At 42.1% G+C, this 13,524-nt stretch overlaps 2 protein-coding genes across 8 annotated transcripts in view; one reads left to right on the top strand and one right to left on the bottom strand.

Annotated features, from left to right (window-relative positions):
• Positions 1 to 11,082, top strand: part of CC2D1A (coiled-coil and C2 domain containing 1A) — a 27,447-nt gene extending 16,365 nt beyond the window's left edge. Inside the window, exons 14-23 of the mRNA XM_046944893.1 lie at positions 344 to 469; positions 960 to 1,018; positions 1,308 to 1,424; positions 1,913 to 1,986; positions 2,609 to 2,667; positions 4,099 to 4,150; positions 4,950 to 5,049; positions 8,215 to 8,305; positions 8,980 to 9,111; positions 9,897 to 11,082. Coding sequence (XP_046800849.1) covers positions 344 to 469; positions 960 to 1,018; positions 1,308 to 1,424; positions 1,913 to 1,986; positions 2,609 to 2,667; positions 4,099 to 4,150; positions 4,950 to 5,049; positions 8,215 to 8,305; positions 8,980 to 9,099 — 798 coding nt within the window. The 3' untranslated portion in view covers positions 9,100 to 9,111; positions 9,897 to 11,082. The remainder of the gene's footprint in view (positions 1 to 343; positions 470 to 959; positions 1,019 to 1,307; positions 1,425 to 1,912; positions 1,987 to 2,608; positions 2,668 to 4,098; positions 4,151 to 4,949; positions 5,050 to 8,214; positions 8,306 to 8,979; positions 9,112 to 9,896) is intronic.
• ZFYVE9 (zinc finger FYVE-type containing 9) overlaps positions 11,016 to 13,524 on the bottom strand; it is a 75,987-nt gene continuing 73,478 nt past the window's right edge. For all 7 annotated transcript variants that reach the window (XM_040705225.2, XM_046944890.1, XM_046944891.1 and 4 more), the window contains one exon: positions 11,016 to 13,524. In XM_040705225.2, the coding sequence (XP_040561159.1) occupies positions 13,363 to 13,524 (162 nt within the window). In that variant the 3' untranslated portion in view covers positions 11,016 to 13,362.

The following is a 13,524-nucleotide window of genomic DNA, read 5'->3' as shown; positions in this document are numbered from 1 at the left end:
TGTGAGTACACCTCCTGGCTATGTCCTAACTGCATTTTGGGCTGAGGATCAGGTGAATGTGATCCAGTGATGTGCCAGCTCCTGCTGGTCTGTGGGTAGATGGGGAAACCACACTGTGCTGCAGTATCTCTCTTGACCTGCGTAATCAAGGAGCTAGACCTGTAAGGCATTTTGCAGGGTCTTACAACTTGTCCTGCAGTGGTATAAGTAGTGGTTGGGTTGGAATTACCTGAACAGCCTGTCTCTCTTCACTGACCTTTCCGTACATTCTGACTGCTTTTTGTCTAAATTGTCTTTGTTGTTTCTTACAAGGGCTCTGAAATGTGGTGCTCTTGTTTTGCAGCTGCCATCACCCCCTACAGATGAAGAAGGTGGTTTTATCTTTATACACCATGAAGATGTCAGACTATCCCAGAAAGCAGATGAGGTATACACACAGCTCATAAAGCTGCTGAAGGACCAACATGAGGTAACTGTTTTATCCGTGCAAAAAATGTTTTTATTTTATCTTTCTTTTAACATTTCCAGGATTTTATTACTAGTCTTGTAAAATATGTTGTATTCTGCGTGTCCCAGAGTGAAAAATTTTCAGAGCTCAATTCTCCACTAGTTGAAGTTAGAGGGTGTACTTGGAGGATTGGAACTATCAAATTATCCCTGTTAAATGTGAGCACTCAAGTTTGAAAATAGTGCTCAACTGAGTAAGACTAGCCTTTGGGTGAACTGCTAGAAATGCTAGAAATTAAGTTCAAAAAGTAGTAGGATACAGCATCTTGATCAGATGAGTGCTCAGCTTTGGGCTTAGAGGACTGGGGGATGGATTTTTTTGGGTGACTTGGGAAAAATCTGGATTCTTGACTTAGATTTGGCTTTTGTGAGCCTCAGATCTTGCTGCCAAATATGAATTTGTGTGTAAAGATCATTAAAGTGCATCTGTATTTGTTTGTTGCTGTTGACAGAAATGTTTGCAGTATTCCAAGCAGTTTATGCATCTGGGAAATGTAGCTGAAACGACTCGGTAAGACCTGCCGCTTGCCATTATTAATCATCCCATAACATGAGCATTTCAGGCTTGAGTCTGCCTGACCTTCTTAGAAGTGATTGGGTTGGTAAGATTCTCATTATGTGAAAGAGACAGTAATAGTGAGGCCTGCAAGAGCCTCATTATGTTACAGGGATAGTAATGGTGAGGCCTGCTTCGCCAAGTCGCTCTCAGCTGTCTGATCTGAGGATTGCTCTGTGGTTTGTGTCTGGCAGAACACTTTGATGTTCTACAGTGTGTGACTTTTCTGTTGTTTTTTTCACAGGTTTGAGAAGCTGGCACAAGGGTGTAAAAAGGACATGGACATCCTGCAGCTTGCACGAGCACAAGGAATGGATCCTCCAAGCCATCACTTTGAGGAGAGAACTTTTAAGATGATAAGGTGTGTAAAAACAAAGGGATTTTTTAGGCAGACTAGAATGAGTTTCTAATTTCTAATTCTTAGGGTATTGTTGGCTTCAGCAAACTCAGATGGCACATAGGGGTTTCAGCATTCATGAAAGGACACTGATAACAACTTAAAATATGAAGAAGGTGTTCTGTGTCCTTTTGTGTTCAGACTATCTCCAGCTTGATCTGCTGTCTCCATCTTCATCTCTCATGTTCAGCTACATCAGTGACTCCTCCTTTCTCTGTCTCACTCAATCCTGGTGTCTCGGCTTTGTTCTTGGCATTTTTCACTATGCCTCAGAGATGGTTTTATTTTGGTTCATGTTCTTTCCTTACTCTTCTGTTATTTCTGAAGATCATCTTTGCAGGAGTATGCTGTTGAAAAAGTTCTGACGTATCAATGGCATCCTGGTCTGGCAGTGGATCAGTGGTGTTAGGATACTGAGGTGAATACGCTTTTTGTCTTTATTTTTTTTACAGGATATTTTCTGAGCTCAACAGCACAGAAATGCACCTTCTTATTGTCAGGGGGATAAACCTACCAGCTCCACCAGGTATGAACTTAGAAGGATGTGTGGTCTTTGAGTAAGTAGGGGAAGGTAGTGAGATGGTATTTTCTACCCTGAAGACCACTTGAGGATCAGAACTTTGTAACCAGCACTCTACAAATAACTGGGTTTCAGGCTCAGAGACACACACAGAAAATAACCCAACAGCATAAAGAATAAAGAGAATCTGGGTTCAGTCTGGGCAGAGGAAATAACTTCAAATTGTCGTGGGCTTACAACTGGTCATAGATTGAATTTCATGTGTGTCTTGTGTTTTGTTACGAGTGCCGTCTGTAGCTCTGCACCATCTGTACTGACCCTTCAGCAGACAGGAGTTGTCCCTGCCAACATCACTGCTTTTAGTACCTCATTTCTGGGGCTTGTAAACAATCTGCGCTACATTGTCTCAGTCCTAGCAAAAGCATTAAGAAAGTAGATGTTTACTTTTGCATGTCAGCTTTCTGTGGATGTCAGATTAATGGATGGGTTCTTCAGTTATTGTTAAGAAACAGGTCTTGAGTCTTTCTGAAAATCAGTTAGGTGCTTTTGAAAATCCTGCTTAACATTACAGATGCAGTGAAAATACCTGTATTAGCTATTGGGAGTGGCTGACTCTTCTCTCCTTCAGGTGTGGCACCAAAAGATTTGGATGCGTTTGTGAAGTTTGAATTTCATTACCCGAGCACGGTGAGTGTGTGTGTGTGTCCCGAGTCTTCTGTATCCCAGTCTGTGACCTTTATCATTGGATTAGCTTGTAAGGACTTCAGGGAGGAAGTGCAGGCTTTCTTCTAAGAAGGGAAACACTTTTAGTGTTTTTAGTCATTGCTTCAGTGTTGGTAAGGAAAGCAAACAAACAAAAAAAACCCTTTTTTCCTGAGAAACAGGACTTTTGAATCTTTTTTTCTGTAGCTTTGGGCTTTGCTACGTGTTTCTCTTGGTATTTATTTTACAAATTGATGCTTTTGTGTGTTTGTATGTATATAGATAGATAGCCCTCATTAGAACCACACATTAGAACCATACATTGCTTCCATCTTTTTGCAGTATTTACAGAAATAATGCTTCTTGCCATAAAACACCCCAGTGTCATCCTGCTCTCTCGCTTATAAATTTCTGAAAGTTGAGCTAGAGGTGTCTGTAAAGAGAGCTACCTGCTCTGATCAGCAGCAGAAGTGCTGCAACTTCTGCTACTCTCTCAATAGAGCAAAAACAATTTCTGCTCTTACAGTGCTAGTTCTTAGCTCAGCAAGAGTCCAGAGCCTACATTTTTACCTTCTAGTACGTTTGGCAGTAATTCTGCTAAGATAAATTCAGTTACTTGTGGGGAAATTGGGGTGGACAGATGATGTTTGGGTTACACGAGACTTTAATGGAAGAGCACACCCCACTGAGGTGGCTGAAAACAAAATTGGTGTGTACCAGTCATGTTCTGGGGAGTGAGTAAGAATCAGCAAAGTTGCTTTCAATCTATTTTTCTGTTGTTAAGAAAGAAAAGAAGAAGGCAGATCTCCACTGCTTAGCCAATGAGCAAATATACCACCTTTCTCCTTCATAGCTGAAATCAGTTTTGCAAAGTAGCTGCAATAATTAGGTCACATTGTCCTTGTTCAGTCTCCAGAGATTTGGTTTGTACTCTGCTTTAGGTTAAAAGTTAATTCATTTTGGTGACAGATTGATTGTCAGGCAAAATAATAGTAGGGCAATTCCCTGAGTGACTTGTGATGGATTCCTTGTGTAGCTTATTATTCCAGCTAATGCCAAAGGAACAGAATTACCGTGCCATAGAACGAGCATAGTTTATCATGTGATTTAACGGCTTCTGTCAGTAACTTCATGATGACGGGACTGAATTGACTGTGACCGTGCAGCTTATCTGTGGCACTTGTATTTAATACAGTGTTTTGGCTTATTCTTTATCTAGCACTATATTTGCAACCACAATGATATCCAGATATTTTAGTATTGAATGTACCGTGACTGACTTTATCATCCAGATAATGCCTGCCCAAACCTCATGTTTCTTGTATGGTATTAAAAAGCTGGTAATAAAAATGCTTACTACTCTGTATTTTGGAACAGTACTTGATATTTTTATGCACTGTGTCTCTCTTTTAATAGGAGCAGCCTCAAAAGAGTAAAACGCCTGTAATTAGCAATAACAACTGTCCAGGTTAGTACTCCTGTGTTTGTTAGGAAAGGGCATAGTATCAGGTGAAGTCCACATGAGGCATTTCTTCACCTTCATCCCACTGTCGGTGGTAGCAGTTGTGCCATGAAGCAGTGAGGTGATCAAGTGATCTGTCGTGTTGCTGTCAGCTGTTGCTGTCAGCCCTGCTGGGTGGTGGGCCAGATAAATGCATTCTCTTTATTAAGTTAAATTATTAATTTCAGAAAGTCCAGGGGTCAGATGGTTTTCAGTGCCCTGTGAGATTGCCAATTCTATCATGATTTTTGCTAATCTGCTAGCGTTTCTAAGCCTTACAAAGTGTCACTGTAGAAATAGGGTTGTTTTTTTTTTTTTAATTTATATTTAAGACTGCATCTTCAAACTAAAATACTGTTTTGTAACTTTGGAAAAAAATCCCTTTGTACCTAGTGAACACCAGTATTAGACTTGATTATGTGTAATCATCTCACATTCTGAGTTTGGTTTATTGTTGTATTGTTCTTTCTAATTGTTTCAGTAAGCAGCCATCTAGTAGCAAAATGACTTCAAATTAAATATCCAAATTGTTAGCTGTTAATTTAACTGTACGTTCTCTTGAGAGTGGAAGTCCTAAAGCCCTCATACTGAGAGTTCTGCTCTGTGTCTTTCAATAACTGGGTCTGCACTTATTGAGTAAGGTTCATACAGATGTGGGCTGTCTTTAAATGGGGCAGAGGTTAGCAGAGGTATGAGTACATGCATGTAGTAGGGTGCTGAACTTCACTGGACTTTGACAGCTTTCTTTCATTCTTCTTGTCTGTAGAATACAACCAGTTGTTCAAGTTGAACATCAACCGAAATCACAGAGGTTTCCGACGAGCAATTCGGTCCAAAGGAATTAAATTTGAAGTATATCACAAAGGGTAAGTTTAGTGTGCTGCCTCTCATTGCTTCTGTTGTAAGGCTTGAAAAGAGTGCTGGAGCAGAAATTTATGATGCACAAGTGTAAGATTTATCTTTAAGTTAGCGATAAAAGCTGCCTAGTTCTTGTGTCTGAGAACTCCTTTCAAAGTATGTCTGAGCTCTGTATCTTCCCGAGGGGAAAAAAAGCAGAAGTTAGAAGATGTTGGTTCCTAAGTGGAAGATCCATTGAGGATTATTACGTTAAGACAAATTGATGACAGAGAAGGTAATGATTCAGCATTAAATTGTTTGATTCTTGTCCAGTTTGTTTTTAGTCATCTGGATTAGAAGGTTTAAATGTTATATGAGATAATATTGCAGAGTAATGGAATACGAGTGACAGCAAAACATTAACAGTAGCAAAGCAGATGACAGACAATGGCAGAACTGGTGGTACAATTTTGTACTTACCTTCTGAGGATCTTAAAAGATTTACTGAGCACTGCTGGCAAACTGTTCTGAGAGAGCCCAACTACCCTCATCTTGGAGACCAACAGGATGAGATGGATGTTAGCAATTGGTAACACTCATGGAAGTCATCCTTTGTCTGAGCTTATCACTGATTTGTTCAAAATCCCAATGGCCTCTACTCACTCATCTCACTGTTAGCTGTGACCCGTGACTTGGGTGAGATGTCAGATAACCTGGTTCTGTCTCAGTGGCTCCTCGTGCTGTTCTTTGTTTCTCTTTTTGAAGCATGCAGAAAGGATCCAGTGTTTCTTTAAAGTGCTTTTGATGCTGTAGATTGTGTAATTTATGTGGTAAACTCCCATTGTTTTTCTTCCAGATCTTCCATTTAAAATCTCCACTGAAGCAGTAGCTGGCTTCCTTTCCTCTTTCTCTGTCAATCCTGTCTGCTGTTTTTCAGGATTTCACTGTTGACGATCCTGCCTGTTTGGCATAGATCTGTCAGATTTTAAAATGTAAACACATTTTTCCCTATTTTCTGCATACCCTTGCACACGTGGGGCATCCTTTGCTCTTCTCATCTGGAACCACACGTTCTTAGATTCTGAGCTCAGGCTTAAGTTCACCTGTTGGGAAAGACTCTCCAGTGACTCATGAAATTGTGTGCCAGCTCCGGATTGTCCTTCAAAGCCTTTCTGAAGGTCAGCAAATAAAACCGGGTGAATTTTTGCTTTTCTGGCACTGAGGGATTTTTTTTGTCCTTAGAACAGGAATCTAACAAGTTAAATATATACTTGTTTCTGTATGGGGGTAGGGGCTGGCAGTTCCCCATAGCAAACAGCGACAGGGAAGGGAATAAATGAGGAATAGCCACTGATCGTCTGCCCACTAGCCATCTTCCTGGGGCAGAACAGAGCTGCCAGGCCTCCTATAGGCTGTGTTTTATGCAAAGCAGAATTGCAGAATGTGCTTTCCTGCCATGGTATGTGATACCTAAGCTAACAAGCAGGCCCAGCTGCCTCCCCTTCACAGTGCAGCTCCTACTGTCTTTATGTGTTTTCTTCCTCATGCAGTTCTTGATTTGCTGGCTTACCTGCAGCTGATGGTGAAAGGAGAGGATTAAGTGTTCCAGGCTCTTCCCTAAAGATTGTCAGCTTACTGTCTTTCTGGATAATACTTCCAGAAATGCTCATGGATGTAACACATTCAGAGTCTCTGATGGCTTTTTGTCTGTCTCCCAATAATTCTTTTCTCTTAGCAAACAAAGGAAACTTGTTTCAGGTCATATGTTAAACTTTATTTTAGAAAACACTTTGAAGTGAAAACCCAGCAATGCATTTTTCCAAAGGAAAAGTCTTAGCTTAAAACTCTTGTAAAATCTTCTGAAGATAAAAGATCTCCGCAGAGGTTTCTGAAGCCATTGCCCACAGCAAGCTCATTCTTCCCTACAAGCTCCCTGGAGGTGATCAAGGGGGAGCCAGTCTTTATTTCCTGGATTAGAATATGGAGAAAGGCTTTAAAAAGATTATGCAGCTGGGAGGATCGCTACTTCTCTTTTTAAAGTTTACGATCAAAGTGTCCAACAGACTGCAGTACAGTTATGTAATCCTTCATTTGAAGGTGCATATGGAGTAACGGAAGTACTGCAGCATGCGAGGTAACCAGTTCTAACTTACCTAAATGACCGTGGGCCTGCCCTTAGTCATATCAGTGGAGAATGGAAGGCTTTGTATCAACAAAATTCAGACTGACATACCCTGGAGTGTGTTCTGGGTCTGTTGCTGTCAGAATTCAATCATGGAAATTTCATAGAAGTACTCCCAACTGTAATGGTAATGAACTTCTCACGCTTGGTCTCAGAGAGGTTGTCCATTCATTGTGCTGCAAGTGGAGAGACGTGGGCAAACCAGAGAGCAGTTTTGGTGTGACCTCCCTCGGTAATCCTCAGATGTCTTTTGACTGTAATTGTTGCTGCGTCCCACAGGCGTGTAAATGAAAAGCGCCCTGCTGCAGAACTGTCTGGTATCAGCCTGGAGCTGAAGAAGGGCGCTGGTGGTCGTGTTGAAGTTTTCAGGAAGGTGATGAATGTTCTTTCAACAGGTTAAAAAAAAATAATCAGTAATGTCCATCCTCGAGGCTCTGAATGAAGTGCTTCAAGATGAGGATGGTTGATGTCAGGGATGTTGTAAGGTTTGTAAATATCACTGGATCATCAGGTGCAAAACAAGCAATGTAGAAGGATTGTTTTATACCAGTTACTTTTACCACAACTGACATGATCTCAAGGCTCTGCAGAATCAGCTTTAGAGGTTTCAGTGCATGTCGGGTCTTGCTTGGTGGTACCTCAGTGTCTCTTAACGATAACAGGAAGAAGGATGAATTGTTTTGTTTTTGTTATTTTCCTAAAGTGAGTGACTTAGAAGAGGAAAGCAGAATTTCTGCCATTCCAGGTGCAGGTTTAGGATTCATCTGCCTTCACTGTGCTTTTCTCTAGCTTGGTTCTAAGAGAATAATTGGAAAATGAGTACTTCACTATCCTGTGGCCTAATTCTTTACAGGTTTGTCTCTTTCACCCTGGCTTTATGGTTCTAGCAGCGCACCTCGAGAACCTCCGGGATGTGCTGATGGTACCAACAGTGATGACCTCTTACTTTTCTTTCTCCTTAATGTTCTGAGAAACCTTCCCCTTTCCATTAAGACAGCTTTCTTTGTAACAGGTCCTTTTTCAGAAGTGACAAGCATGTGGGAACGGCACACCTGAAACTGGACAAGCTGGAGTCAGAATGTGAAGTTAGAGAGATCATTGAGGTATGTTTTCTGGGTGAAGTGTGCTCTACTAATAATATTTGCACATGCAGGGAAATTGAATGTTCACATCGCATGAATGATTCACACGCAGTTAACAGATTTGTATTGGATGAGTTTGCTAAACAATAGCCTGTTCTTTGTCCTGAAGCTTGCCTTAGCTGTGACAGTTCTGGTATTGGGAACTTCTTGAGCACTCTGTTCTGCACATTTTCTATATCAAGACAGTTTTCTTGGTTAGGACCAGAAATTCATATGATCCCACATTAGTAGGCAACAGATCAAAGGCTAAGGAAAGACTGCCAGAGCGGATAGAGAGCTGCCATACAATCCAGTATGAGTTCAGTAAGTGGAGCCTGAAGAACTCCCTCAGGCTGCATCACAGACTGCATCAGGATGCTGCTGCTCATCCTGTCCTTGGAGCTGCCTACTGGTACTTCAGGGCAGAATGCCTGCTGCTAGCAGGCAGAGCTAACACAGCCCATGGTAAAGCTGCCTAAGTGGCTCGTGTGGAAGATTAGCTCTGCTGAACCATGGGTTGTTGCATCTGGGGAAGCACATGGCTGCGACACCTCCCAGTGCTGCAGTCATCTGCAGTGGTTGCCTGAGGCACTGTAGCATGATTGTGTGTGTGTTTGTGTGTGTGCTAACTGCCCTTCTTTCTGTGGTTCTTTCAGATATTTGATGGCAGAAAACCCACTGGAGGGAAACTGGAAGTAAAAGTGAGACTCAGGGAGCCCCTCAGTGGTCAGGATCTTCAAACAGTTACAGAAAACTGGCTGGTCCTTGAGCACTAGTTCCTATATGAGGTATGAATACAGCATCTGGAGGTGGTCTGGCCATCAGATAAGTTCAGAGCTACATTCTGCATGGAATAATGTCTTATGATGGCATTGACCTAATATATGGCTTTGATACCATTCATCTGTGTATTTGTTGGGGTGAGGAATTTCAGAAATGAGGTTATAGAATCTTTATCTGATGTTTGTATATCAAATACGCTATTGTAGTGTTACAGTGTGTAGAGTCCTTTTGGACCATGACCGTGCTGTGCAAACATGCAACAAAATTCATGGACAACAGATGATGTATAAATAGAAACTTCCTAATGAGAAATCCCTCACCTTTCTCTTGGCTTCCTAAAGTCTTTGGGATCCTTGTTCCTTAGCATATAGTTTAGCTCTGATTCCATAAATGGCAGTTAAACTAATACTCATGAGTTTCACCTGCTTGCCACATCGCTGCTTCCAAATTGTCTAAGATTTTACAAGGTCCTATTCCAAAACAGCAGACTGAATTGGAAGCCCCAGATGAGCTGTTTGGCAGCTGGTTTCTTCCTCCCAGTGAAGGAGCTGCTCCCGAGGTTCAGGTTGGCTGAGGGATGTATTGGTGACGGTCCTTGAGGCAATGCCTTGGCCTTGTGCACTGACAGAACACCAAAGCATTTTGTCACCAGAGCTCAATGATTTTGCTCCGTTGACTTTTCTACGTGACCACCCAGAAACTTCTTGTCAGTGTTTTAAGTATGTGACCTTGGATTGTGAACATCTGTTAGTGCTGCATCAAGTAATTTCATTTTCCATTCTTTCCCCAGCTCCACGGGAAGGCTGAGGTGTGGGATGAACGTGTATGAAGAGAGATGCTGCTAGCTGCAAGCACCAAAGACATTACACGAATGCACTACTGAACCTAATGTCTCTTTTGGTAACAGCCATAGTGCTTATTAATAATGCTAAGGCAAATGTAAGGCTCTGAAAATTTGCTGCTGCAGGGTGTTGTTATTTTGTCTACACAAAATAGACAGAATTGCCTTAATGTGGGACTACTAACGTAGCACCAGGATGAATGTTACATTAACTATGCAGAGTGGTGTGCGGAAGGTTTAGCCCTTCACAACAGAATTCCCTGAGGCAGCGCAGAAACTTTTCAGTCAAGGTACAGGTAAGGCCTTTCATAGATAGATATATTTTTTGTTAAGTGTACAAACACTCAACGTGGTACAGGGAGCAATCTGCTACGGCTTTTTCTGTTTATCATCGACTCTTTGTTCCCCCCACCCTCTGCCCAGTGGCAGTTTCCTAAAATAGAGGGGAGAAAACTCAGGCAGAACTGTGGCAGCAGCGTCCCCCCTCCTCTACCCGTGCCACTGCATCAGGAAGTTCAGCTTCTTGGGATGCTGCCTTCCAGAAGAGAAGGCTGCAAGGCTTCTTCGCAGCAGGTGCTTACAGATCTGCATTTCTGTTCTGGCTACGCTGTCTGCCGTGCTTACTGCATTGCTTATTGCAGTGCAGTCGGGGTACTGTGCCTTTTTTTGTCTGTTTGTTTATTTAAAAAAGAAAAAAAGAGAGATGCTAGACTGCTGCTTCACAAATGGTCCTTGTATTTTTTTTACAGAAATAGGCTTTCACAGTTCTTCCAGGTGATGGGAAAACAGCCACTCTGTGGTGTGTAGAAAACTGGATTAGGGCTATTTTCAGGAATGCTTTTAATTAGCAGCATACAAAAAAAAATGCTACCAAATACATTCGTGTGCTTAAATCTCTGCGAGCCAACAGCAGTGAGTGACCTCAAAGGAGAAAAGGTGCCTGCACTGTGGTGGTGCAGTGCGGCTGCTGGGGGGCTGCGGGGGAGGCATGGCTGTAGGCAGGGAAGAGTGCAGAGCTGTGCGGCAGCGCTGCCTCTGTCTTCCTGAGCAGATGAAGACAATACAGTGTTTAGTTTTTAATTTCAATAAATTTAATATACAAAACTACATGTTGAAAATAAAAATATAATATGCAGTTTTTTGCAGTGTTAACTAACTGAATTTTAAAAGTACAATTTCTTTTCTAAAACAAGTACTCATTTCTTAACAACATGGTAATTAAGGTCATTTAAAAAGCTATGGTTGAAGCAAACATGTCAGTCACCAGTTGATAGTGTTTTGCACAAACGTAACCCAAACTTAAATGACTTTTGGGGCAAAGGAAGAGAAGATAAAAGATTTTTCACCTCTTTTACTGCATTATTAAGCAGAACAATGCAACTAAGGTAACTGGGAAGTTGCTGCTGGCAAAGCTGGAGTGCAGGCTGTAGAAGGAAGGGTTTTTTTACTTTGTTTACGGAACTCTCTTCCAGATACCAAATCTTGCCTACACCACGTAGTGCTGCGCTGTGCCCACAGTGTGCGCACACGGAGTGCAGAAGGGAGGCTGAAAGTAACCGTAGTCCTGCTCCACTGCACAAATACATAGGGAGGCTTTTCATTGCTTAAGGTTAGTTTGGCCATCGTGAAACATGAAGCCACCTCTTCCCAACTGCCAGAGGTAAGGCTGTATTTGGTGGACACTTAATGGGGTAAGTGTTGCTAATGCGCTACCTCTTGCTGGCCAGCTTTTATCTCTGGATTGGGACCCCATCACCGTGGCCTTTCTTCTTCAAAACATTGGGTGCTAACAGCTGTAATTTGCTATAAATCTGTAAAACTTTTATTTAAAAAGCAGTAGCCATTTATTCACAAATGCACTCTGTACATATACGGTGCTGGCTTTACATAAAATACATCGCTGTGTACAGTAACCTTTTCCTTTGCCCAGCTAATGCTGTATATTTGTTTAAAAAAACATAGCATTGGTCTCACAGTAGCCTTGGACTTCTCTTTCTGGTTGAAAGGATGCCTGTATTGCTCATACACAGCAGGAACAAAATGATCCCCACTGCATCCAACAGAACTGATTGCAAGTAGGGACAATGCAAGGTCTGAGATACTGTCTTAACTGTAAGTAGTCTCCCTTTTCCCACTAATTTTCTGCACAGACAGCAGGGGGAAATGCTCACCCCCTTCCTCAGAGGGCTTTGGAGCTGCTTTGCCTGGCTCAACAGACAGCCCCCTGCTCCTGCTCGTTAGCAGCTTTCCACTGCAACAATTTGATGTGGGAAGACTGTGGAATCACTTTTCTTCTAGCTGTGTCAATTCCAGCTTCACAATGCTGTGCCAGCTGTGAGCAGCTGCTTCCCTAGCACCCTCCCGGGTGAGACCAAGAGCACTGGGCCGTGTGCAAGTTTTCAGAGCTGACCAGAAAGCCTTTTTCAGCAGAACATGCAGAAACAGACGCTCTAAACTTTTATCACAGGTAAGCTTTTACATGGTGCTGCTAATAAGTGCAAGCTGTCTCGTATTACATGACGCTAGCATTACACTACAGCGTACAGCAGGGAGGAGACTTAAAGCTGCCCTGGGTGTTACTTTCTTTAAAAAGCAGGACCTACTGGGGGAAAGGGGTAATAACTGCACTTCAGGACTATTCCTCTGCTTGGGACAGGTATCTGAAATTCATACAGATTTGTAAACAAAGTAGAGAAGAGCAGAGGTGTTCTAGAAGATTACAGAAATCAGCTGAGGTGACAAGTTTGTTGTTGTTTTTACAGTAAATAGAGTGGGGGATAAAAGTAAACTAGCCTATTTCACACACAAAACTGCTGCAAACATAATACCGCTTTCTGAGAGATGCTTGCCCTTCTCATTCAGACTCACATACAAATGTAGTTATGGCTAGGTAATCGTTCCACATCTCTCAAGGGCTACTCCAAACACATTTCAACCAATAATCTGGTCAAAATAATGTAAACGTTACTTTTAATGTCTACAGAATAACCACAAACGGCATTATGATGAGGTCAGAATGGAGGTCTTGATTGTTGTTTCTTACTTGTCCATCTACAAACAGTACAAGATAGGAGTTTCACTTTTTATTTACGCCCCAGTGATCTTTGCACTCATTTGAGCATTTACAGTCGTGTACTCTAAGTCTTTAAACATGAGCATTTCTCTAAACAGTAACAGAAGTTATTAGCTGCAAGGATAGCATAGCCATGTTGTAGTATAGAAGCTGCCCTGATCCTCTGTTTGTTGACAATGCATAGAAGATTTAGAATTATGGAACAACTGTCCCTCCCGCCACCCCCCGCCCCCCACCTCCCCTTAATAGTGTTACCAAAAGCTTAATTTTTCCAGTTTTAAAGTGCAAATGATTCAGATACAACTGCTGCTGGAACAGGTCTGAACAGAAAATGAAGTCCTCTTATGAGATGTTTTCCAGAATATAAAAGATGAGCTCCATTATGACTGGCCCCTCACTCAACTGACATGCCCCTCCATGAATCACTGGAACTAAGGCACTGTCCAGGTCATTCATGTATTGAGAAGGCAGTGGCTGTCCATTACTCCCAGCTTGATAACCAAC

This window comes from Gallus gallus, chromosome 8 (assembly GCF_016699485.2).
Source record: "Gallus gallus isolate bGalGal1 chromosome 8, bGalGal1.mat.broiler.GRCg7b, whole genome shotgun sequence".
Lineage (NCBI taxonomy): Eukaryota > Metazoa > Chordata > Aves > Galliformes > Phasianidae > Gallus > Gallus gallus.
The sequence above is the reverse complement of the archived record's forward strand: the minus strand, read 5'-3'. Positions and strand labels throughout refer to the sequence as shown.